At 51.0% G+C, this 22405-nt stretch overlaps 1 protein-coding gene across 19 annotated transcripts in view; it reads right to left on the reverse strand.

Annotated features, from left to right (window-relative positions):
* Window positions 1-3392: 3392 nt before the first annotated feature.
* PPFIA4 (PTPRF interacting protein alpha 4) overlaps window positions 3393-22405 on the reverse strand; it is a 53382-nt gene continuing 34369 nt past the window's right edge. For 10 of the 19 annotated variants that reach the window (XR_012513514.1, XR_012513519.1, XR_012513517.1 and 7 more), the window contains 11 exons: window positions 22272-22353; window positions 21704-21904; window positions 20912-20974; window positions 20273-20299; window positions 17996-18171; window positions 13953-14050; window positions 13118-13293; window positions 10325-10393; window positions 6363-6540; window positions 6044-6152; window positions 5691-5780 (listed from right to left, as the gene is read on the reverse strand). Coding sequence is in view for 8 of the 19 variants with exons in the window: in XM_074385014.1 (XP_074241115.1) it covers window positions 5731-5780; window positions 6363-6540; window positions 10325-10393; window positions 13118-13293; window positions 13953-14050; window positions 17996-18171; window positions 20273-20299; window positions 20912-20974; window positions 21704-21904; window positions 22272-22353 (1120 nt within the window). In the remaining 11 variants the exon portion in view is untranslated. The other 9 variants (XM_074385014.1, XM_010348896.3, XM_074385013.1 and 6 more) reach the window with 6 other exon arrangements.

The following is a 22405-nucleotide window of genomic DNA, read 5'->3' on the forward strand; positions in this document are numbered from 1 at the left end:
AACACTGTGTCCCTCGAGGTTCTCCAGAAACTCTGCCTAAGGAAAAGAATCAGAAGGAACCTCTGGAGGCTCACAGAACTCAGGTGAGGGTGCGGAAGGGCCTCCCCCACTGCCTGCCTACCCCAAACCAGTCAGGCAGGGCTTATTGGGAATTGAAAATTGGCCTACTCTACTCCCATTGGTGGGATTTTCTTCTTTTCAAACTGGTGTCACTGAGTTTAGTCTTTCCCCTCGGAAGAGCTGGAGAGGAAGACCAAGGTCATTTCCATGACTCTTAGCCCTGATTCACTGCCCTTGGGAATAAGGAGGGCAACTGGGCTGGCTGCAATTCCTTGACTCTGGAATCTATTCACTGTTTTATTACCCTCCAAAAATACTCAGGACACATTCATGGAGGATCTCCTCCCCTCAGGTTCATTTCCTCTGCCCCCGGCACCTCCCACGCTCGTAGGGTGGAAACAACCCTGTCACGTGCAGCTGTGACCTGCCCATCCCTTGCCCTCCTTCTGACTGGCCAAGGAAGGCACTCCGCTCTGCTGAAGGACAGGCTCTGGGGTTGCTGGAAATATTTTTTTAAATCAACTCCTCTTCAGTTATCTTGACAATTCGACAGTGAGGTTCGCGTTCATGAAGAATGAACAGTCCTCAGCAGTGATACTGGATGCAGTGGATCCCTACCGTTGTGGCACGTGGACACTGTCTAATTACTTTCTCACGTCTTTAAGTCCTTAAGGGAAAATAATTCGCTAGAATTCCACAGGTTCGAATGGCAAACTCTGCAAAGCAGGAGCCCAGCCTCATTATTTTCACAGAATAAACAATTGTTATCAAAGCACGGGGACTTCCGTAAATTAGCAAATGCTTAATCCTCACAACAGAATTACAGAGAAGACTCCAATTAATGAATAATGAGTTAGAGTTCTTTTGGGAGATTAGCTCAAATTTGTTCTATAGTTGGAAGCACCTACAATAAATCAAACTGGGTTAATCAAATGGTGCCTAATAATGGACTTTAGGGAATCCACTAGAATGAAAAGATAAATATTACTTAAAATTGGCATACTAATTGTTGGTGTGGAAATAGGAACTTCTTGGAGCGCTTAGATAATTGGTGTGAATTGAAGAATGCTTACAGTACTACTTGTGGCACCCTGATGAGCATTCTTAGGTATCTAACCTCTCAGAGTAATTGATTTGGTAGACTGGGAAACCTTCTTAAGTGCTGCAGGTGTAGACGGGGTGGATCAGCTGGAGAGGGAAGCGGCGGAGGGTGAGAGGAAAGGATACCCCTCAGCTCAGGTATCTGCTTCCTGGGCAAAACGCCATCCCAACAAGTTCCATAGGCTTCCCCGGGGCTTCTGGACCCCAGGCGGGGACAGAATAGCCTGAAGGTGAGACTGGAAGACTTCAGGCTGAACTGGGACCTTGCCTAAGGAAGTTCAACCGAGGCTTGAGTGGGAACTCCAATCACAGCCCCTCCACAGTTCTAGCTGCGCCTCATCCCCTCAGCCACAGGTCCCCCTTCGGGTCTGGGTTCCCTGTCCCTCACTGCCTGGAGCATTCCTAGAGGGAGGAAAGGAAACCGTTCCAGGAAAGAGACCTAGCTTCTTCTTCGCTACAAATGCGGACGGAACCATGATGTCCAGTTCTCACCTCAAGCCCAGCATGTCCAAAATCAAAATCAAACTCCTATTTCCACATAAGTCCACCCGTCTATATCCCCTGCCCCAGTGGGAGGCAGCACAGGGAAGCCATAGTTATTCCTAGTTCCCTCCAGTGAAGAACTCATTCCCAGAGCCAGCCAGCCAGCTCATCAATTTTACCTTTGATCCTGAAGAGAGTAGCAAGGGACCCCCAGAGGCCAGAACCTTCCCTCACCTGTTTGCCCTCACTGGGCTGTGTCCAGGGTGCCTTGTCCCACTCCCTCCCCTCACCTGTGCCCATGGATGCTGCCATCCTTGCTCCATCAGTGTTTGGGGCCCCATCAGCCTTAAAGAGGACACAAGGATGCCTGGTGCACTGTGCTGCATGAAGGGGGTTCACCAGTCCAGGAAGCAGAAGAAATACAGCCCCGTGAAGATTCATACAGCCCCGTGAAGATTCATGTGGCCAAAGACCACATGAGTTGTACACACCAAGGAGTCAGGGAAAGGGGGCTGGGTATCTGGGAAAGGCTTGCTGAGGCACAGGGGCTTAAGTTGACTTAAAAAAGAAGCAAGCAACATTTGATAAGCATTCCTTTCCTCATGCTACTCTGAATGAAAAATAAATAAAAGATAAACACTCCTGGCACTGGGTCAGGACTTTTAACGTACATATTATAGTTAAGGACAAGGCACTGGAGTCAGGAAGACCTAGGTTTGAACCCACATCTGTCTCTTACCAGCTGTATCATCTCAGCCTTAAAATGTCCTGTTCTATAAAATGCTGAGAATATATCAGAGTTGTGAGGATTAATGGGTTAATCTATTTACTGTGCTTAGAACAGCATCTGGCAAACAATAGTACTCAGTGATTTTTAGCTTTTACTAATATTAATCCTTATACAACCCTCTGAGAGAAGGCTGGTGCATTGATTCATTCGAGGATATGCAGAGATCAACAAGACCGCCCTAAAGGACGGAACTCGCAGCCCAGCATGGGACGCAATCGCTGCCCAGCCTGCGCAGTGTGCAGTGTTGGAAGAGCAAAGCATTGCTGATTATCTAGCTCTGCTGGGGAGGGGAGGTGATGCCTCCCCAGTGATGCTTGAAGTGGTCTTGAAGGCTCAAAACTGCAAAGGTAAGGACAGAAGCAACTGTGCTGCCTTCTGGTGATGGGGCTGGGCGGACACCATGTTTCTGAGCTGGGCGGACACCATGTTTCTGAGTTGGGCGGACACTATGTTTCTGAGTTGGGCGGACACCATGTTTCTGAGTTGGGCGGACACCATGTTTCTGAGCTGGGAAGACTGGAGCCTGGTGGGAGGAGAAAAGGCTGAGGAGGCAAGTCATGAATGGCTTCTTAGGCCACAGTGAGGAGGAGCTGCGACTCTGATCTAGAGGTGCTGGGAGCTGCTGAAAGTAGGAACAGTAGAGTGATGTGAGCAGGTGGCATTCAGGAGAAGGAACTCCAGGAGCAGCGGGAAAGAGTGACAGCCTGGCCAGATGAGCAAGATGGAGGAAGACGTCGGGCTCCTCTCTCCGTATCTGGTCCTCTACCCACTGGGCACATGCAACCCAAACATTAATCTGTCAATGCTGTGCTTACGTAAAGTAAGCAGATAGTTATTGACTATAAGTTCTCAAAACTGTGATATTTCCTCTCCAGAGTACAGCAGCCTTTATGACTATGAAAGAAGCTGGAAATCTCAGGTGAGCTTCAAAGTTAAAAAAAAAAAAGACTGGAGGCCATTTATACATTATCTTAAAACCAGGTTGTTTATTGGTATATACACACTCACACTCACACCCACACACACCCATACACCCATTCCTGATGCACTGAGCCAATACAGTACTGAGAAGGGACCTGATGAGATACAGGAGGCTGGTGTGGAGGGCTCGGGTCACTGGTGACTCTCCAAAGAAAAAAATATATTGACTATGAGGCAAGGGACACACCAAGACAACAGCCTTCCATCACTGTTGGCACAGATTTCGCTTCTCATCACCTCCCTGTAATAATTCTCAAGGTGCCCTGAATGGACCCAGCTTCCCTGGCACAGCTGCTGCATTACAACATGGCCAAAAGTGGCAGGATTTGTAGAGGGGAGAGGCTGGGACTGAGTGTCCCATACAGCCAGCCCATCAAGAGCACCCTGATGGAGTCAGATGGCTGTGCAGTGCCCACCTCCACCAATCTTAGGAATCTCTATCATCTTAACATCCAATACCCAGGGATGGGAGCTCCTTATCTCCATTCAACTCATTTTCTGCTCAATAATCCCTCCATCTCCACTCCCAGAACTTGATGGCAGGGAGGCCGGGGAACAATAAGGGAGAGCAAGGGCAGGTGGCTGCCTTGCCCAAGCCTAGGGGAGAGCCCACCCCGCCACACCACTGATGAGCCTCTCCTCTACCGAAAAGGGGCAGCAAGCTCTAAGCCCTGGGACTGCCCAGGTGCCACTGCTCCTTCTGGACTGGGTGCCCTGGCCCATTATCTCACCTGCAAGCCTATCCCTGCTCAGAACTCAAGGTGATCGGGTTGCAAAGCAGCTGCTCCAGCCACCTGTAGGATGGCACTGCCCTGGCCCCTCTCCAAGAAACACGTGCCAGATGCTTTTCCTTTCTTCTCACTTTGATGAAGCCCTAGGGTCCATCATCCCATCCTGAACATAAGTCTTGAACGTATTCAGGCACCTTGGCAGGATGAGGGAGTAGGTGAGGAGGGGGAATTTCTTGGGAATAATATTCCTACCAAATCAGGACCTGTATCTCTCAGCCCCAGTTCTCACCATGCTGCTGGGGAAAGCAATGAACATGGTGGAAGCTGGGTGGATCTTAGGAATTCTGGGAGGAGGCAGTCCCTGCACACCAAAAGAGCCTGGGTTAGGGCTGGGTGGGTGATCTGGGGATAAGCAGGAGAATGGCTGCCTTCACCAACACTGGATCTCCTGGACCTTGGACATGAATCACTGCAGGAGAAGCTATTTTCTTCCTGGGATGTCAGAGAAAGGATGCCTCAGTCTGCCTTTTCCCCATACTTGACTTTAGGGTCAATGTATATTCAATCCACCCCTCAGGTTCATTTTTATAGGGCTGGGGTTACTAAAGAAGTGAGGCAGAGGGGAGAAGAGGGGAGAGGATACTGGAAACAGAGTCAGCAATGCACGGTCAGATCCGTTCTGCCCCAGAGCCAAGATCCACACAACCTCCCCTCCCCACAGCCCAGCAGGAGCTCCACCCGACGGTTGGGGCAGGGGACATTCCCACTGCCCTTTGGGCTTAAGGCTACCAGAGGCCATTGGCTCTCCCTCTGCCTGGTCTGCCTACCTCTTATAGGGCAGGGGCTTAGAATTTCCCCTTCCTCACCCTTGGCCCAGAGTTCAGGGATCCATTTCTCTCCGGTTCTTCCCAAACCCACATTTGGGATTCAGCTTATGCCAGGGCCTGGAATCTCTACCTCAGCCTTCCTCCTCCCAGCCTCACCATCCTTAGGGAGAATGGGGTCCTCCTGTAGCCCCTCCCAGGCCCTCCCTGTCCCCAAAAGAATGGGGACAGGAACTGAAGTCATGGTGATAGGTTGGGAGAGTAGTGATGCTGGGGGTTCCAAAACCAGCTGCCAGACTGTTTGGCACAGCCAGACGTGGACAGAGACCCTAAGGTTGAATAGCCCAAGCAGGGCAGCCTGTGAAATGACCCTTTCTTGGAAGCACCATCCCATCCTGTGGCCCAGGATCCTGGTCCTGGTGGAGGTTGCAGTGCAGACCAGACTGGCTCCAGAAGAGGAAGGGTGGCTTCACATCCACCCTGGACTGCCCTTCTTTCCTTCCCCCAGAATACCGAGCGTGGACAACCTGGGTGCCTCCACGATACCAGGAGACCCCAGCCACATCCACCACACTTACAAAGGACACATGGTGGGACTGGGGGTTGTGGGGTGCAGAGGAGGTGGACGAGTATATTCTGAGATCCAGGGCAACCGGAAAGTCACGGATGAGACTGGGAGCCGTGGAAGGAAGGGGAACGAGCAGGAGGGGTCTGCAGCCTGTGAAACCCAGGAGGAGGAAGCCCGCCCTGGGGGCTGCGGCTAGTCCCGGAAGGCGGAGAGCATGTGTCCGTAGAGATAGTGGGAGTGAGCTGAGGGAGAGAGAGAGAGAGACAAGCATCGCACTGAGGCAGGTTGCAGGGCATCTGTGAGGCGGGTTGCAGGGTGTGCAGCAGCGGCAGCGACAGCGTGCTCCAAGCGCAAAGCGCCTGGGCCAGATGAAGCAGGAAGGGGCAAGCCGGGCAGGCTGGCGAGCGGGGCTGGAGCAGCAGGGCCAGGCCGGCAGCCAGAGGTAGGTGCGTGGGGCCAAGGGCCAGCAGCAAGGTGCCCGAATCCCCAGGCCTGGCCCACTTACCCCGAGCCACGGGCACACCCCCGTCAGACCCAGGGCGGGAGGGTGGGGGGTCAGCAGGAGTAGGTCCGAACCGTGGAGGTCTCCAGTCTCTGCGCCCCCGCCGTCCCGGCTGGGAGGAGTCAGCAGCCGCGGGAGAACACACGGAGCAGCGGGTTAGTGCGCGCACACGCTCCCCGCGGCGTTAGTGCAGCGGCAGCCCGGGAGCGCGCAGGGCGCCAGCCTCGGCCTCGTCCCTCTCCGCCCGGTCCGGCCCCACGGTGCCAGGAAGGAGCCCGGGCTCGGCTGGGCCTCAGCCATGCCCAGCCCGCCTGTCACTCACCTTCAGGCATGATCTTCTTTGGCGGGGCCGGTGGGGGCTGCAGGGGCCCCAGGGTGGACACGCGGAAGCCCGCCGGGAGGGTCTCTGCCGAGGCGCTGAGCATGCCGCCGCCGTGGTGCTCCCGCGGCCGGAAGCGCTTCCTCCAGGAGGGCGCGCGGCGGAACACCTTGTCATCCCCCTGCACGGTGGGGACACCAAAGGCCCGAAGGCCCTGTTGGCATTGCCATCCTCACGGCCTGGAGGGGGCCAGTCGCGGCAGGTTCTAGAAGCACCAATCCTACCCCTTTGGAAAGACGGGAGCGGGGTCACCTCCGCTTTCTAGGCTTGAGTTTTTCCATCTGTACAGTGAATGGAGAAACCCTGCGACTCTGAACGTCCCTGTCTCTGGCTGGCGGATGAAGGGAGTGTGTGGGGAGAATGTGGTTGGGTCTGCCATCCTGCAGTTGAACTGTTTCCCAGCCCAATGCAATCTTTTCAAAGTGGGCTTGGCATGACACTGACCTTTCAAGGCTCTCCTCAGCCTCAGCCCATGGGAAGCGACAGCCAGTCCCTATACACACTGTCCTGTCCTTCTGGGGCCTCTGAATGGTTGTAACCCAGTATGCTGGAAGAGCACTGTCAGGAGGCAGACACCTGGCTTCTAATCCTGACTCTGCCATTTTACTGGCTATGTGGCCCTGGACCAGATGAGTTACCTCTCTAAGCCTCAGTTTCATCATCAGTAAAATGGGAATAATAACATCTGCCCTGCTTCTCAGGCTGCCTATTACTAATGGGATCAGATGAAATCACTCGGTGACAGAGATGCATCAAGCAGATGACCAAGTAGATGCACGCTCCTCCAAAGGACACGGCAGGCAGCCCCTGCCATCTGGCCCCCTCACGCCTGCCAGCCATGTCTCCGAAATAACCATCTCTGCCACAGGGCTCCCAAGGCCACAACCTTACAGCAGGCCCCTCTGCACAGGCCTCCCCTCCCCACACTTCAGAGCCTCCATCCACCCTGCTTGGAAGTCATGCCCATCTCCCTCCACCCCATGCTCTCAGAGCTGACGCAGGCAGGGTGGGACTAGCAGGAACAATGGACGTTCACCCACCTGTTCTTGCCCCCACAACCCCTCCCAGCCCCGACCCCCTAGGGTTTGTTGTGTGTGCCCTGAGTGGGCCAGATGCTCTGATAAATTCTCAGCACCATATCCCTCTCTGTCATAGCACCCTTCCTAGTAGCATTTTTATATGTATTTATGAGATTATTTTATTAATACAGTCGCACAGCACATGTTTCAGTCAGTGATGGATGTCATATACGATGGTGGTCCCACAAGATTATAATACTTTTACTGTGCCTTTTCTATTTAGAAATACAAATACTTACAAATGCCAACAGTATTCAGTACAGTAACAAGCTGTATAGATTTGTAGCCTAGGAGCAACAGGCTATATACCATGTAGCTTAGGTGTGCAATAGGCTCTACCACCTAGGTTTGTGTAAGTCCATTCTATGGTGTTCACAGTGATCAAATTGCCTAGTGATGCCTTTCTCAGGACTTATCCCCGTGGCAAAGCGTCGCTAAGCCACGCATGACTGTATCTTTCCTCTTCCCCTTTTCCCACCTCCTACCTTTCTCCCTACCTCCATGCCTTTCACGTTCTCTCTCACTCTTTCTCTCTCTCTCTCAAATTCTATGCTCCATGTGGCAGAAACCATAATCTTTTTTGTTCCAACCAATGTATCCCCAACCTGTGAGCAGTGCCTGGGATCACCTTAGGCATTCAATAAATACTCATTAAATGAACAGGCGGTAGCTGGCCCTTTATGCAGGCGTCCCATTCCTGAGTCTGTCAGAAATGTTCCTTGTCACTGCTGTCCTCCCCATGATCTTGCTCTTACCCTAGCCCAGAGCCTCTTTTCTCTCTCTCGCCTTCCCCTTTTCTCCATTTCCACCTTCAGGCAACCCTAAGACCTGTTTCTACACTCCTCCGCTGTCCCCTAATAATGAGATATTCTTCCTTCCCACTCTCCTCCTCCTTATTTCCCTTGAGTCCTCATTTCCACGTAGAGGGAGAACTGGATACCACCCTCAAGAGCCTTGAAGCTTGAGAAGGGACACTAAGAACCAAAACTGGCAGAGGGTCTGGTTGCAAGAGACAGCTCAAGGTCGCTGATGATGTGCTAGACATTTGGACAGGAGGCAGTCTCCTAGGACCTCAGACCCTGCCCCCAACCCCAAATCTTACCTTATTCCCAGGACCTGGCTTCTACTCTATGCTTCCGGTAAAAACCAACCTCTTTAGCCCAAACCTACTTGCATCCCAAAAACCCCGCTGCACTGCTCTATGTGCACCCCAATGTCTAATCAATAATACCACCCAATGTCTGGGGCCTGATAGGCCAGATAGCTCCACAAGCTTCCCAGAGGAAGTGGAACAAGGGGGAAGAGCTCAGGAATCAGACACATATCTGCTGCGGTCCTGCTCTGCCACAGCAAGTAAGTTCCCTCTTTGAGCTTCGATTTCCTCATCCGTACATAAGATGAGCATAATAACCTGTCTCGTGTGGTGATCATTACCATAAAGTGAGACACCATCATCACTAACCACCACGCCTGGCACAATGCCTGGCACAATGCCTGGCACAGGGCAGGCAAAGAATATTTTTGTAAGGACTGAAGGACTACATAGCTTCTAAATTAGCACCACACTAATAGATATATGGGAGTCATTTCTCCAGAGCAACAAAGAAAGCTTCGATCCTAAATGCATGCAGAATTAGTGGGAGGGTCAATATCACAGGGCTATTGGGAAAACTGAGATCTCTCAGAGTTGGGACAGCTCTGGGTCGGGGATGGGGTGCTGACAGTTTATCTCTTTTCAAGTATCCAAATGACCAAAAAATATACATATATAAATCTATTTTTTCCTCCCAAAATTCAAGATACCTCTGTGAAGAAAACACTTCCACAAATTCTGTGTATTCCTGAGAGTGCCCTGTGTCTCCCTGAGGCAGAGCAATCCTTCTACAAAGGTGGGTTTTAGCCCCATTAAGAATCAGTGATCTGACTGAAGACAGAGCAGTGAAAAATAAACGCACTCTGGGCTTTTAACTTATTTGGAGCCAAATCAACTATGGCAACCCTGACAGGCAAGGGCAGTGATGGGAAAGTGAGGAGGGAGGAGGAGGAAAGGTGGAAGAGGAGGCAGGGGCCAAGGAGGGACCATGATCTCAGGAAACCGGTGCGCTTAGGTCAGCATCTCAAAGGGGACCGTAGGACTCCAAATGCCAGGGTCTCCCCTCAGCTCAAGGGGAAGGCCTGATGAAATCAAGAGCAAGGGACTGTTCCTTCAGCAACCAGGAGGGCGGAGAGAGGAAAACTTTAACTTGGTGTGAAGGTAGCCCCAAGGGTGAAACTCGAGAAAGCTGGGATGGTAAAAGCCTGAGCCGATGTTCAGCTGTGCAGACTGCGCTGGGGAGCGAGAGAGCAAACCTGTCATGTAACGGTCTCCGCGGGGCATCCACCTCCACACACCCATGCTCCTGGAGGATGGGCTGGAGTCTTACTGAGCAGGCTGGAGGTATGCTGGGCTCAGCACTGAAGAGACATGGTCTGAGAGATCAAGAAAAAGGTGTGCTCCCAAAGATACGGCCTTTGGGGAAAATCTTTGATCCTATGCGGATAGGAAGGCGGGGCACCAAATTGAAAGATGCTGGAAGTACGCATGGGGCCTTCAGCTTTTGCATAAGATTTTCACAGAGACTTCGCCACAGCCTATTGCTACCCAAGACAAGTCCTTCTAGGGCTGGCCCACCTCCTCAACACCCTGACATTATCCCCATCCCCTCTGGCTCTCCTCCCTTAGATTAGCCTTCCAATAACTAGCCAAGGGAAGGCAGAACTCAGGAACTTCAATCTAACTAAGAGGACCAAATCCCCAAAGCCCCTAATTCATGGCCAGATACTCACGTCATCCAGCTTCCGGTCTGTGCCCAAAGCCAAGAGGTTATTGAACTCTCTTTCCATCACTTGACGTGCCTGGAGAACATAGAGCCGGGGAGGGAAAGGTGGTTAACTGGAGTGAACTACCTTTACGCCATCTTTCACCTTTTTCATAGGGTCCAAGGGTAGAGATACAAGGCTTCAGTGTGTTTAGCCAATGAGAGACCTTTACAACCTTTCTGAAGCTTCTCCTTCAAGCAAACCTCAGAAGTAAAACCATAAGCCTAGGATTCTTTCATATACAACAAACTAGAAAAATGTATTTAAAAAAAAAAAAGTAGCAGCCTTGGCAACATAGCAAGACTGTGACTCTACAAAAAAAAAAAAAAAAAATTAACTTGGCATGGTTGTGTATGCCTATAGTCCCAGCCACTGGCTGGGCAGGAGGATAGCCTGAGCCCAGGAGTTTGAGGCTGCAGTAAGCTATGATCGCACCTGCACTCCAGACTGGGTGTCAGAACAAGATCCTGTTTCCAAGAAAAAAACAAAAAAGTAGGACCATAGAACACATAGATAAGCAGACTTCTCCTACTTGGAAAAAACATCGTCTGAAAGGGGAAAGTCGTGCTTGACTGTCTTTCTGGAGGGGTAAGTAAACATATAAATCAGGGATCACCAGAATTTAACTAATTTGAATTAAATAAATCTATCGGATAAGTTTTCACATCAAAAGCTTAAATTAAGAAGCCTGCTCAGTTATGGATGTTGGTGGTCCCTGGGCTGTGTGCATAAACCCTTTCTCTAGGCCTCCCAGGAGATTAACTCATTCAGAGTTTTCAGAAATACCAGAAATTGAAAAGTTTTCAAAATTGCTACCAGATATTTTCAAGCTTTTTTTTTTTTTTGAGTGAGACAGGGTCTTACTCTGTTGCCCAGGCTGGAGTCCAGTGGCACAATCATGGCTCACTGTGGCCTTAAACTCCTGAGTTCAAGCAAAACTCCTGCCTTAGCCTCCCCAGTAACTGGGACTAAAGTCACGCACTACCAAACCCAGTTAATATTTTAAAACTTTTGTAGAGACTGGGTCTCACTATGTTATCCAGGCTGGTCTTGAACTCCCGGACTCAAGCAATCCTCCCACCTTGACCTTCCAAAATGCTGAGCATACAGGCCTGAGCTACCACGCTGAGCCATTTTTAACCATTTTAAATGAGGAATTCCATATTGGGTCAGACACTACTTCTCCCAACAGCTAAGCTCAATGACTGGATCAGGAAATTAAGAAAGGTTAGGAAGCCATAGAGAGGTGTCCCTGCTACTATTTACAGAATTATTGCTATCCTCCAAAACTGAATGCATTAGAGATAGGAAATCAAAGAAAGAGAAAAATCCATTTCTGGGGGGAAAATATTAACCGTAAGGACAGTCTGTGCCAGCATTGGGAACATAACATTTTTAGAAATGATTTGAAAGAAGCATAGTAAATTTCAAGTATCCAAATGACCCTGCTCCTCTGGGCAGTGAGAGGTGAGGAGGATAGGTGTACATTTCAGCAGCATCTCACAAAGCCATGTGAGTGGCCAGGAAAGCAACAGATGAGGCTTTTGCCCAGTGGGCAAGCGGAGAGAACTGCCCTTGGGGGAGAAATCCAAGTTCCTCTTGGAGAATGACAAGATCTGTCCTATGCATTTTGACTCATTGGGGTAGAGGGGTCACTGCCGAATGCCTACAGGACACACTGGCCCTGTGCACTGCCACCACCCCTAAAAGGCCAGCACACTACCCAGAATTATGAGACAACCCAGCCCTGCCCTCACTCAAGCCAAAACGTGTCTGCTCCCAGAATAGACTGTGCAGCTCTGGTGGCTGAATTTCAAAAGAGATCTGACAGCTGCAAACAGTCCAGACAAGGGCAGCTAAAACAATCAGGGGACAGAGGCAAGTCTATATGAGGAAAGCCTAAAAGAATTAAGAAGACTCTGTCTGGAGAGACAAAGGCTTGGGACCAGAGGCAATACAATCAGAGTTTATGAAATCACAAAAGGTGAGAACTGGTTAAATACAAATATCCTTACCAAACCTAAACTATGAGGAGGAGGTAGTTCCTTCCCCAGGGGCCTGACAGGGGCATTTTTAGGACAAATAAAATCAGGAAGTGCTCTACACAACAAGCAGCACTTCTAGAATCTATTACCCACAGGAAGTTAAAAAGGCCAGAAATATAAATAGGTTCAAGAAACATTTAGATATATTCTTAGATGACAGCTCCATAAAAATGACAAAATGTAATTTCAGGAGATGTTTAATCTTTTGAGCTGTTGACAGAGAGCCAAAGCCCTGGCATGGTGAAGCTCTGGGCTCTGTGATTTGGTATATTTAGCTTTTTGAAGCCCAGGGGCCCAGGAGCAGACCGTAGGGTGGTAGACAAAGGTGGTATGGGCTCTCTGGTCTCTCCAGGCCCTGGGACTGGCTCCCCTCTAAGAAAAGTCAGATCAGAGAAGCAGGATGAAAAGGAAGGCTCGAAGTCTCAGCTAGGAAGTGGGGTTAGGAGGAGACGGAGGTACCCCAGGCAGGATGGGGATGTGCCAGGCCCACGCTAGGCGTACTCTGTATGTGAAAGCCATGTGTGCCCATGGGGGCTTTCTTATGCACAGGGACTACTGGAGGATTGAGAACACTGCAATCCCCTCTGGCATAGGCCCTAGAAAAGCCCCCGCCTCCCCCTTCTGCAAGATACCTAAGCCTTTGTGTATGAGAGAAAGAAAGCAAGCCAGTGAGGGAGGAGGGAGAGACAGGTTGCCTGATTAAAAGGCTGCCCACCTGGGTGTTCTGTGTGGGGATCTGGAGGATCAGGGCCAGCGTGTTGTGGTCGAAGTTCTCATCCAGGGCCAGCAAGGCTCCATGCACACCACTCTCATGAAGGTTTCCTGCGTAGTCCCGGAGCCCAATAGACTGGACCCAATGAACCACCTGGTCGTTGGTCCAAACCAGCACATCTGGAGGGTGGGGGAAGAAAAGGGATGGAAGGAGACACTACATTTCATCAAGGGCCCTCCAAGGATGAGAAGCACAGCTCCCGAAACCCAGAGCCCCTAGTCCACCTTGCTCTCTGGCCGCCACCCCATCCCCAACTTTCCATATCTTCTTTCTGTCCTCCCTGGCACCTGGGCTCCTGGAGAACCAACCCCCTACTCACTCCATCCCTGCTAGGTTGCAGAACCTGGAGTCAGGCTAACAGGCTCCGAGCTTTCTCCCCAGAGCCCTTGCATGGGTCACCCCCCTGCCCACAGCTGAAATGGCCTTCTTATTCTTCCCACCTACAAGGTCTCCTCTAAAACTTGCGTCTCCCATCCAACGCCACCCAGATCATCGAGTGCCACAAGCACCAGTCTATAGCACCATTCCAGAGGATTCACTGCATTTGTCCAGTTGGTGGCTGCTGTCTGGTATGTGGGATTGAGGGAGGGGAATTATAGCCAACGTGGCATGGACTATGTCTCCTCTAACAGACTGGGAGCTCCCTAAGGTGAGGCTGCCTCTTCCTGTCAGACTGGGAGATTCCTTGAGCCACAGAATGCCTCCCCTCCACTTGGCTCAAGGCAGGGACCAGCCCAGCAGGCTGCTCCTGCACCCTCTCCAAGCCTGACAAGCTTACCCTTGATCTCGTGCTGGCTCTCCTCTCGCCTCTTCTCCAGCTCCTTCCGGTCATAATTCAGCCTCTTCAGACACATGATGCCATACTGAAGACTGGTTCTGCAGACACACAGCCCCCGAGCCAGAGCCTCAGTGGGGCCACATTCCCACCCCACCTGTCCCACATCCAGCTCCAGCCACAGCATGTCCAGATCTACTGCCTCTAGCACGAAGAGTACCCCAGCCCCCTCGTAATCCTCCTTCCCCAGGGGCTTGCCCAAGATCCATCCCAAGGTTACTCCCTTTCTCTGTCTACCCCATATCCTCCCTCTCAGCCAGGGAGCAGGCCTGGGGATTGATGTGAAAAAAGTTCTTTGAATCAAACCAACATGTCCCTCTCTCTCCAGGCACTAGAATGACAAAGGCCCTACCACCTGCAAGTAGAAGAAAAAGCAAAAACAAGATACCCCTCTGTATCCCCACTTCACTCAGGTCGTGACAATGGCCTATAAGATACTCCATGATCTGCTCCCCTACCTGTCTAACCCCACTTCAGCCACTGTCCTTGCTCTCTCTGCTGTAGCCACACTGACAGCCCTGCTGCTCCTCAAACCCAGCACGCTCCCTGGGCCTGCGGGCCTCAGGGCCTTTGCACTGGTGGCTGCCTCTGCCTGGAACATTCCTCCCCCCCAGCCGGTTGTGTAGCTCACTCCTTTTGTCTCCATTAAGTCTTTGCTTAAATGTCACCTTCTCAGTACAATTCACTAGTCACATTGTTCATCAGATTTAAAATTGCAATATCACCATCACCTCCCCTGGCCCATACTCCCAATCCCCCTCACCCTGGTCAAATTTTTTTCCTAGCATGTTTTGTCTATTAACATATCATATATTAATTATTCCTTGACTGTCTCTTCCAGTTAGAATATAAGCTTGTTCACTCATCTTAAACCCTGAACACAGGCAGGGAGTCTACAAATGCTTGATGAAGTAAATGAAATAATCAATTCACACAAATTACTGAAAGTACTTAAACAGTATCAGGTGCACAGTAAGCATTCAGTAACTAAGCCAGGTATAGAACCACAGATCCTGAGGGTCAGAAGGAACCCTGAGGCCATCAGTCCACACTCCCACCTAAGGCAGGAGTCACCTCTATAAGCTTCCTTCAGAGTAGTCACTGAACCTGTGCCTGAACTCATTACTTCCCAAGGCAGCTCATTCCATCTTGGAAGAGCTGTAGTATTCTTCCTTCCTTGAACGCTCCTGTCATTCAGCTTCTCTGAGTTTTTCCATCTGTAGAGAATTAGAATGGAAGGTCCCTCCCAACTCTGTCTGCTTTTGACTCTTTTTTTTTTTTTTTTTGAGACAGAGTTTCGCTCTTGTTACCCAGGCTGGAGTACAATGGCGCAATCTCGGCTCACCGCAACCTCCGCCTCCTGGGTTCAGGCAGTTCTCCTGCCTCAGCCTCCTGAGTAGCTGGGATTACAGGCACGCGCCACCATGCCCAGCTAATTTTTTGTATTTTTAGTAGAGACGGGGTTTCACCATGTTGACCAGGACGGTCTCGATCTCTTGACCTCGTGATCTACCCACCTCGGCCTCCCAAAGTGCTGGGATTACAGGCGTGAGCCACCGCGCCCAGCCTGCTTTTGACTCTTATTGAGGGCACTGCTTTTTGAGATTAAACTGCACAGACTGCTCCCTCCTCCTCTCCCCTCATTTCTAAGCAGGAGGTTCTTCAGCCTACAACAGAGCTCAGAGATGCCACTTCCAGGAACCCTTATCTGGCCCAAGCCACTCACGTGTTGCTCAAGCTGCTGGTTTAAGCTTTGCTCCCCTGTGAAGGGCCATGTATACACATGGTGACTGGAAATGCTTTCTGTCTAATTTCAAGCTCACTCATGATCATTTTCAGTCCAGTTTCTTCAGAGCTGCTGCATACCACAGCAAAAATATAAAGCCCTGAAAGTTAGGTCAACCTGGGTTTGGATACCAGCTCGGCCCCTTCCTAGCTGAGGGGACATCCAGCAAATGTGAGATGGGGTCACACCTCTCCTGCAGGTGAGAATTAATGCAAGAGCTTAGCCCAGCCCTGGGAACATTGCAGGCACTCGGTAGTGGCAGCACTATTAGGGTGACATTCGTGACTATTGTGCATGCTTGTCCTACCATAACAGGAGCTCTTCCAGAAGACCTGCTCAGTAGAGCACCATGTCCCAAGGAAGAGAGCTCTGAGCAGGGTGTCAAGAGACAAGGAACTGAGCCCCAGTCTGTAACCACCTGGCTGAGTGACCCGATGGAAATCGACCTCTGTTGAACTTGTTTTCCTTATCTGTAAAATAAGGTTTTAAAATATCCCTTTCTTGTCATAAAAATTAGGATTTAAAAGAAATTTTAAAGACGTAAGAACATGCCTGTGAAATATTAAGTGGAATAAAAGCAGGTAGAAACATAGTTTGGCAGTGAGATGTGAAAATGTTTTAGAAACTCTGAATTACTCAAGATTCAGAGCTGAACCTAGAATCACAAGTGCAGGCCGCAATTTTCTTCCGGGGACGGGGCAGAGGGGTTGTGGGGAGGATTTCCATAGTCCTGGCTGGGGCCGGGCTGACAGATCCTCTAGCAGCCCGGGCACATCCAGGCTTGGCAGGCGAACAGCTCAACTCTCCCCAGCCCCATCAATCACTGAGTAGGGGACAGGTGCAGCTGGGCCTGGCAGCCTCCAGGCAGAGACAAACGATTCCCTTTTAGCCCTAGCTGATTTGGGTGGGGGTGAGTGCAGAGGAGAGGATGCAGTCTTCCCTCACAAGTCAGCATTCCTGCTGGAGTCAGACAGGCCAAGGGTTCTAGGCCAGGAGGCTCTGCCTTGTGGTGGCAAGAGCACTGGGCTCGAATCAGCGTACCTGGGTTCCCCTGTACTCCACTGTCATCCGTGAGTGACCTTGGGCTACTGCTCCTCCCCATGCCTCAATGTTCTCATCCGTAAAACAGGGACACTAACTAGATCCCTTCCAGATTTAACTTTCTATAAGACTTCTCAGTCGGAGTGACCACAGGACATCCATGGAGCCCTGAGGCAACCTTGAAGAACGCTACTCCTTGTCTTATTATCCAGCCGAAGAGCCACCCACACGACCTGAAGCTGGACATTAAGAAGGACTTCCTAAAAACTGCCACCTCCTGGAACCATGCCCACCCACTGTGTTCTCCAGCACAAATGCCTGCTGGGACCAGGCAGGTAACGCAAGTGAGGGACGGAGGCTGGGGGGCTGGGAGGTCCCGAGGCAGGCCCACCTGTCCTGCTCTTCAGCTCCAGCTGGCTGCTTCCATGCTAGAATGTGTTGACAGAGCTTTCAAGGTTTCCAGAGAAGCCAGAAATCCAGAATTGTATATAAAACCTCTTACTGTTTAAATACTGGCAACTCAATTTGAGTTGTTAAGATATATGTGGGCCAAACAAAAACACATCTCTGGGCCAAATTCTGTCCACGGGCTGCCAGTTTGGGACCTCTGCCGCAGACACTTTTGAACAGAAGATCTTTTCAGCAAAGAGGAGGAGAGGACCGGATGACCTCCTTTGAAAAAGGATGTGAGCCCAAAGCAGAGAGGTTCCGATCTGGGATGCTGGCACGGCAAAGGCCAAGCAAGACCTTCCCCTCACCTTGGGGGGAATGAGACCCCTAAATTGAACACCAGATTCAGTTTGAGTCTTGTCGGAGTAAACACAGCAAATTCAGCAAGGCCAAAGACAAGCAGTAAAACTCAGACCTGGGGGGACAACTCAAAGGAGGCGAAGCGAAAGAAAAAGGACTTTTTGTGTCTTCAAGACTAGATATAATGACCTGGTCATTGTGAGGACAAAAACCTGGTCAGAGGATCAGAATCCTCAAATTACAGGATGAGACAAGGATTTGACAAGGGAGACTTTCCCAAGGGAGAGACCTGTTACCACTCAGAAGAGGCCAACAGAAGAGATGGAGGCGCCTCTGTTCCTGGAGGCAGACCCTCAGAGCTGGGGGAGGTCCCCATGAGGGAGGCAGCCCCGGGCTCAGCCTCGCTCACCGATGGAAGCTGTCCACCATCTTCAGGTGGACCCGCAGGTCCTTCTTGGTGAGGTGGTCCAGCATGCGGGCGTCCACCAGGCACTCCATGAAGTAGCTGCGGTACTGCGGGAGCCCCAGGCTGGGCAGCCATTCGTTCCCAATCCACTCATGGTTCATGTCCCCATAGGCCAGGGTCTAGGGAAAGGAGACGCAGGAGGTTATGGGGGAGGAAGGTAGAGCCGGCAGGCTGAGGCTGGTACAGCTGGTTAGGAGACGCATGAATCCATCCTCCACCCATGAGGGAGGAAGGGCAGTCCAGTACAATTTCAGTTTATTTTCACTAAGGGGGCTGGAGTGGTGGGAGGTGGGGATTTTAAATGGAACTTTTTAAGATCTCAAAGTGATACGATTCCACTCATATCAATTATCTACACTAATGAACAGAAGTGGCTATCCCGGCAGCAGCTAATATGAAATCCTTCCTGTTGACTCTGGATTGCATTTGTGGTATTGTGCAGCAGACGTGGCTTCCTGACTCTCAGTGAGCCTCAAGCCCGCTGAGCCCAGGGGAAAGGCTGTGTTGTTACAGAGAACCTGCCGCGTGGCAAAGGAAGCCTGTCTCACTCAGGAACAAGGCTGGCTTCATGCCGGAAGCAAAGAAGCTAAACGTTGGCGGACGATTGAAAAAAATAAAGGGTGGTGGCCTGTGCCTGAATAACCAACACTCATTCTCTAAGGCTTGAGCGTCTGCTCTGAGAAGGCTCCAGGTCCTTTGTTGCTTTCCCACGCACACTCCACCCCCTGGTCCTGCAGGGCCTGTGCCATGTGGACGTGGCCTCCTGATCTGGGCAGGGTGCTCCTTGACCACCTGTCCTGAGAAAGCTTTAGTTTTCACCGTGACCCTACCTCACTCTTTCCTTACCCTTACTTGATGTTTTCAGATGGAAAAAGTCTATTTTGTTCTCTTTTACAATGTAAGAGCTGACACTTATAAGACTATATGTAGCATGCTCATTATGAAGCGTAAAATGAAGTTAGCAACAGTGGGCACCAACTAAGCTAAGCAGCAGGGCATTCCCCCATGTACCCTGCATGCTGATGCTCAATGTCACCACGGTCTCCTACTGCCCCTCACGGCGGGAACCACTATGCTGAGTTTTCTGACTAATCCCTTGGTTGTAAAACATTGTTTGACACTTTTTACAATCATCCATGTATATTTCCCTAAACAACTCTTTTTTTTTTTTTTTTTTCCAGATGGAGTTTCGCTCTTGCTGCCCAGGCTGGAGTGCAATGGCCCAATCTTGGCTCACCGCAACCTCCGCCTTCTGGGTTCAAGTGATTCTCCTGCCTCGCCTCCTGAGTAGCTGGGATTACAGGCATGCACCACCATGCCCGGCTAATTGATTGTTGTTGTTGTTGTTGTTTTAGTAGAGACAGGGTTTCTCCATGTTGATGAAGCTGATCTCTAACTCCCGACCTCAGGTGATCCACTCGCCTCAGCCTCCCAAAGTGCTGGGATTACAGGCGTGAGCCACTGTGCCCAGCTAAACAACATATTATTAATTTTGTTTAGTTTTTAGTTTTGGTATCAAATTCCATGCACCTGTTAGGATATGTATTCTTCATTTAACACCTATCGGATGGGTCCCCCCATCACCTCTGCCAAGGGTGTTTTATGGTGTAAATGATTCAGCCAATCTCTTGAGCAGGTATAAACAGTGCTGCTCCCTGCTTCATTCTTCACAGCTCGCATCACTATCCAATATTGTCCCTTTGTTTATTGAGACTGTCTTTTTTATCCCTATTGACATGGTTTGTTTACTGATATTATTGCTTTACTTGTTTACTGCCTCCATGAGGGCTTGCTTTGTTCACTTCTATATCCAGAGAGCCTGGTAAGGCCTAATACCTATAAATGTTTGTTCATGAAATGGATGGATGACAGACCTTCGCTCAGTTCACCAGGGTGCCCCTGAGAGGGACAGGGAGAGGAAGAAGACTCATACTAATCTAGTTCTCATTATTCCTAGGAAAAAGGTGAGACTGAGAAGAAGGGCCAGGAGTGCAGGGGCCACAGCCCTCCAGGGATCTTCACCTGCCATCCTGAGAAACCAGAACAAGCAGCTAAAGGGAACGGGGTGGGGGTGGGGATGCTCTGGTGGAAGTTGAGAACCTGTGTCCAGGGCTTTTCATGGGAAGTGAGATTCAGAGATTCCTGCTGGGGAGAGAACCTACTGGAAGAACACTATCTTGGAGTTCTGGGAGCTGGTTCTACACAGGGGAGGGGTCTTACCTGAGCCCAGCTGCCCTCCTCACTGTCCTAGCAGGAACAAGTGCAGCGTTTAGGGGAAACAGGCAAAGTCAAGAAACCCATCAGCTCTACCCTAGGCCCCATCAAGGAGGGGAAAAAGATCCCCCAGTATCTGGCTGGGTAACTGGGGAAAGCTTGTCAGGATGGTTGAGAGAGAATACAAGGTTGGTGTGTGCACCCATGTTTGCGGTCAGGCAGTGCAAATATGTGTTTGGCAAAAACACACATCTCCCAGGCTTAACTGGGAGCCAGGCAAGATGCCCAGCTCTCCCAGTGCTCCCCATTCCTCCACCAGGGAGGAAGCATAAGGACAGAGACTCTGTGGCTCAGGTCCATAAAGGGCAGAGCCCTCCCCAGCCCAACTCCCCTCCCCTGCAGCACACCAACGGCCCAGGACAAGCCTGTGACCCCCTGGGAAGGACCACACACATACCAACTGCTCCCAGCCCCACCCCTCTCCCAACAGCCCTCCACCCTGAGAGCAGATCACACATCAAGGATACCAGTCTCACATGAGGTCTATGGCAACCCACTCTGACTGCCCACAACCTTCCCCTCATCCTGTGGACATCATCAGTCTTAACCCCAGGCCCAAAGACAAAAGTCAAGGGCCAGACTCACTGTTTTAGTAGATGTTTCCAGAGTTTCCATCTCTTCATGGGTAACCCAGACATTCCCAGAAGACTGCAGGCAGAGAGGAAACCTAGTTCGTTCTGGGTGTGGGTCCCCAGGATCCCCATCCGGCTGGGCACCCAAAGGACAAGGACAAAGCTCCCTCCCTGGATCCTCCCAGGGGTCCAGCCCACAGCTCTGCACACTCTCTGGCTCTAAGCAAGTGGATAGCAGAAGCCACATCTCTGTTACCACCATAGCTATACTGCTTAGCACAGCACCTGGCACATAGAAAATACTCAATAAATGTTTCCTGGGTGAATAAGAATGCATGCTGCTGATCTGGAATGGGGGCTGACATCAATCATGGAGATGGCCAGTAATAAAAGGTTTATGGCTGCTCCAGGGGCCCATGGAGCAGCCTGCATTCTTGTGTTGAGGTTAGAGGACCAAGACAATATCACAAATGCCCTCTTCCCTTTGTTTCCCCCAACCTGGCAACCATACAAAACCCCAGAAAGCCCATCCTGGGAACTCTGCCCAGAAACCTGGAAATTTTGGCAGAGTAGGGATGGGGAGATGGAACCCCATGGGTGGTATGTGAGAGGCAGGGAACCAAGGCCGCTGGGATCCTCCTAGAATCAATGTCATATCCTCCTGAAGACCAGGGAGAGCCCTTTGTGAGGATGGGAAGGAAGGGGCAGGACTCAATGCTGCATCTTCCCAAAGCCCAACAGGAGACCTTGCAGATACTGTTCCAGGACCTCTGAAAATGTCCTGGCCAAGGGAGGGGCCACTCACAGTCCTGGAGGTGGGCGGGGCGGAAGGACTGGTCAGTGACACCATCTCCTGAATGGCCAGGCGGAGCTTGAGCCGGTGCAGGGCATTGCTGATGCCAATCTCCCGCTGGATCTCTGTGTCCGACAGGGCGGACATGATGGCACCACTCTTGACGTTGGCCCGGCAAGCTGCCACGTACCAGGCAGGCATCCCTACCCAGAGCTGCAGAGACCGGGCACAGGGAATATAATTCAAGGCCTGGGCCCTACCACCAAAAGTTTGGCAATAGCAAGGGGCAAGGGCCAGGCCTCATCCATGGACTCAGAATAACAAATGCAGATCATAGGAATGTGGAGGTCATCAAATCCCTCTCTCTCCTGTTTTACAGATTAAAAGTAGCATCAGCTCTGTCCTCTGACTGGTATGTGTGTGTGTTGGGGAGAGGGAGAGGAGCTAAATGCTAGGTATGGCACATGTGCAGTTGGCAGAGGAGAAACACACTGTAAAAGTTCCAGGACACCACCGCTCTGCCCACCCCACACATCCTTCCCTCCAGACCTCTGAGTCGACTTCCTTGGCTCAGGCTTACCTCCAGCCAGGAGACCACAGTCGGACCATCCCACTGGGCAAAGGGCATTCCTTTTCTGCGGGCATCTTCAAGCAGCTGGTGTCTTATAGGAAGAGGAACAACAGACTCACTAGTTCTTCCTTCTCTCTTAACTG

Source organism: Saimiri boliviensis, chromosome 14 (assembly GCF_048565385.1).
Source record: "Saimiri boliviensis isolate mSaiBol1 chromosome 14, mSaiBol1.pri, whole genome shotgun sequence".
Taxonomy (NCBI): Eukaryota; Metazoa; Chordata; class Mammalia; order Primates; family Cebidae; genus Saimiri; species Saimiri boliviensis.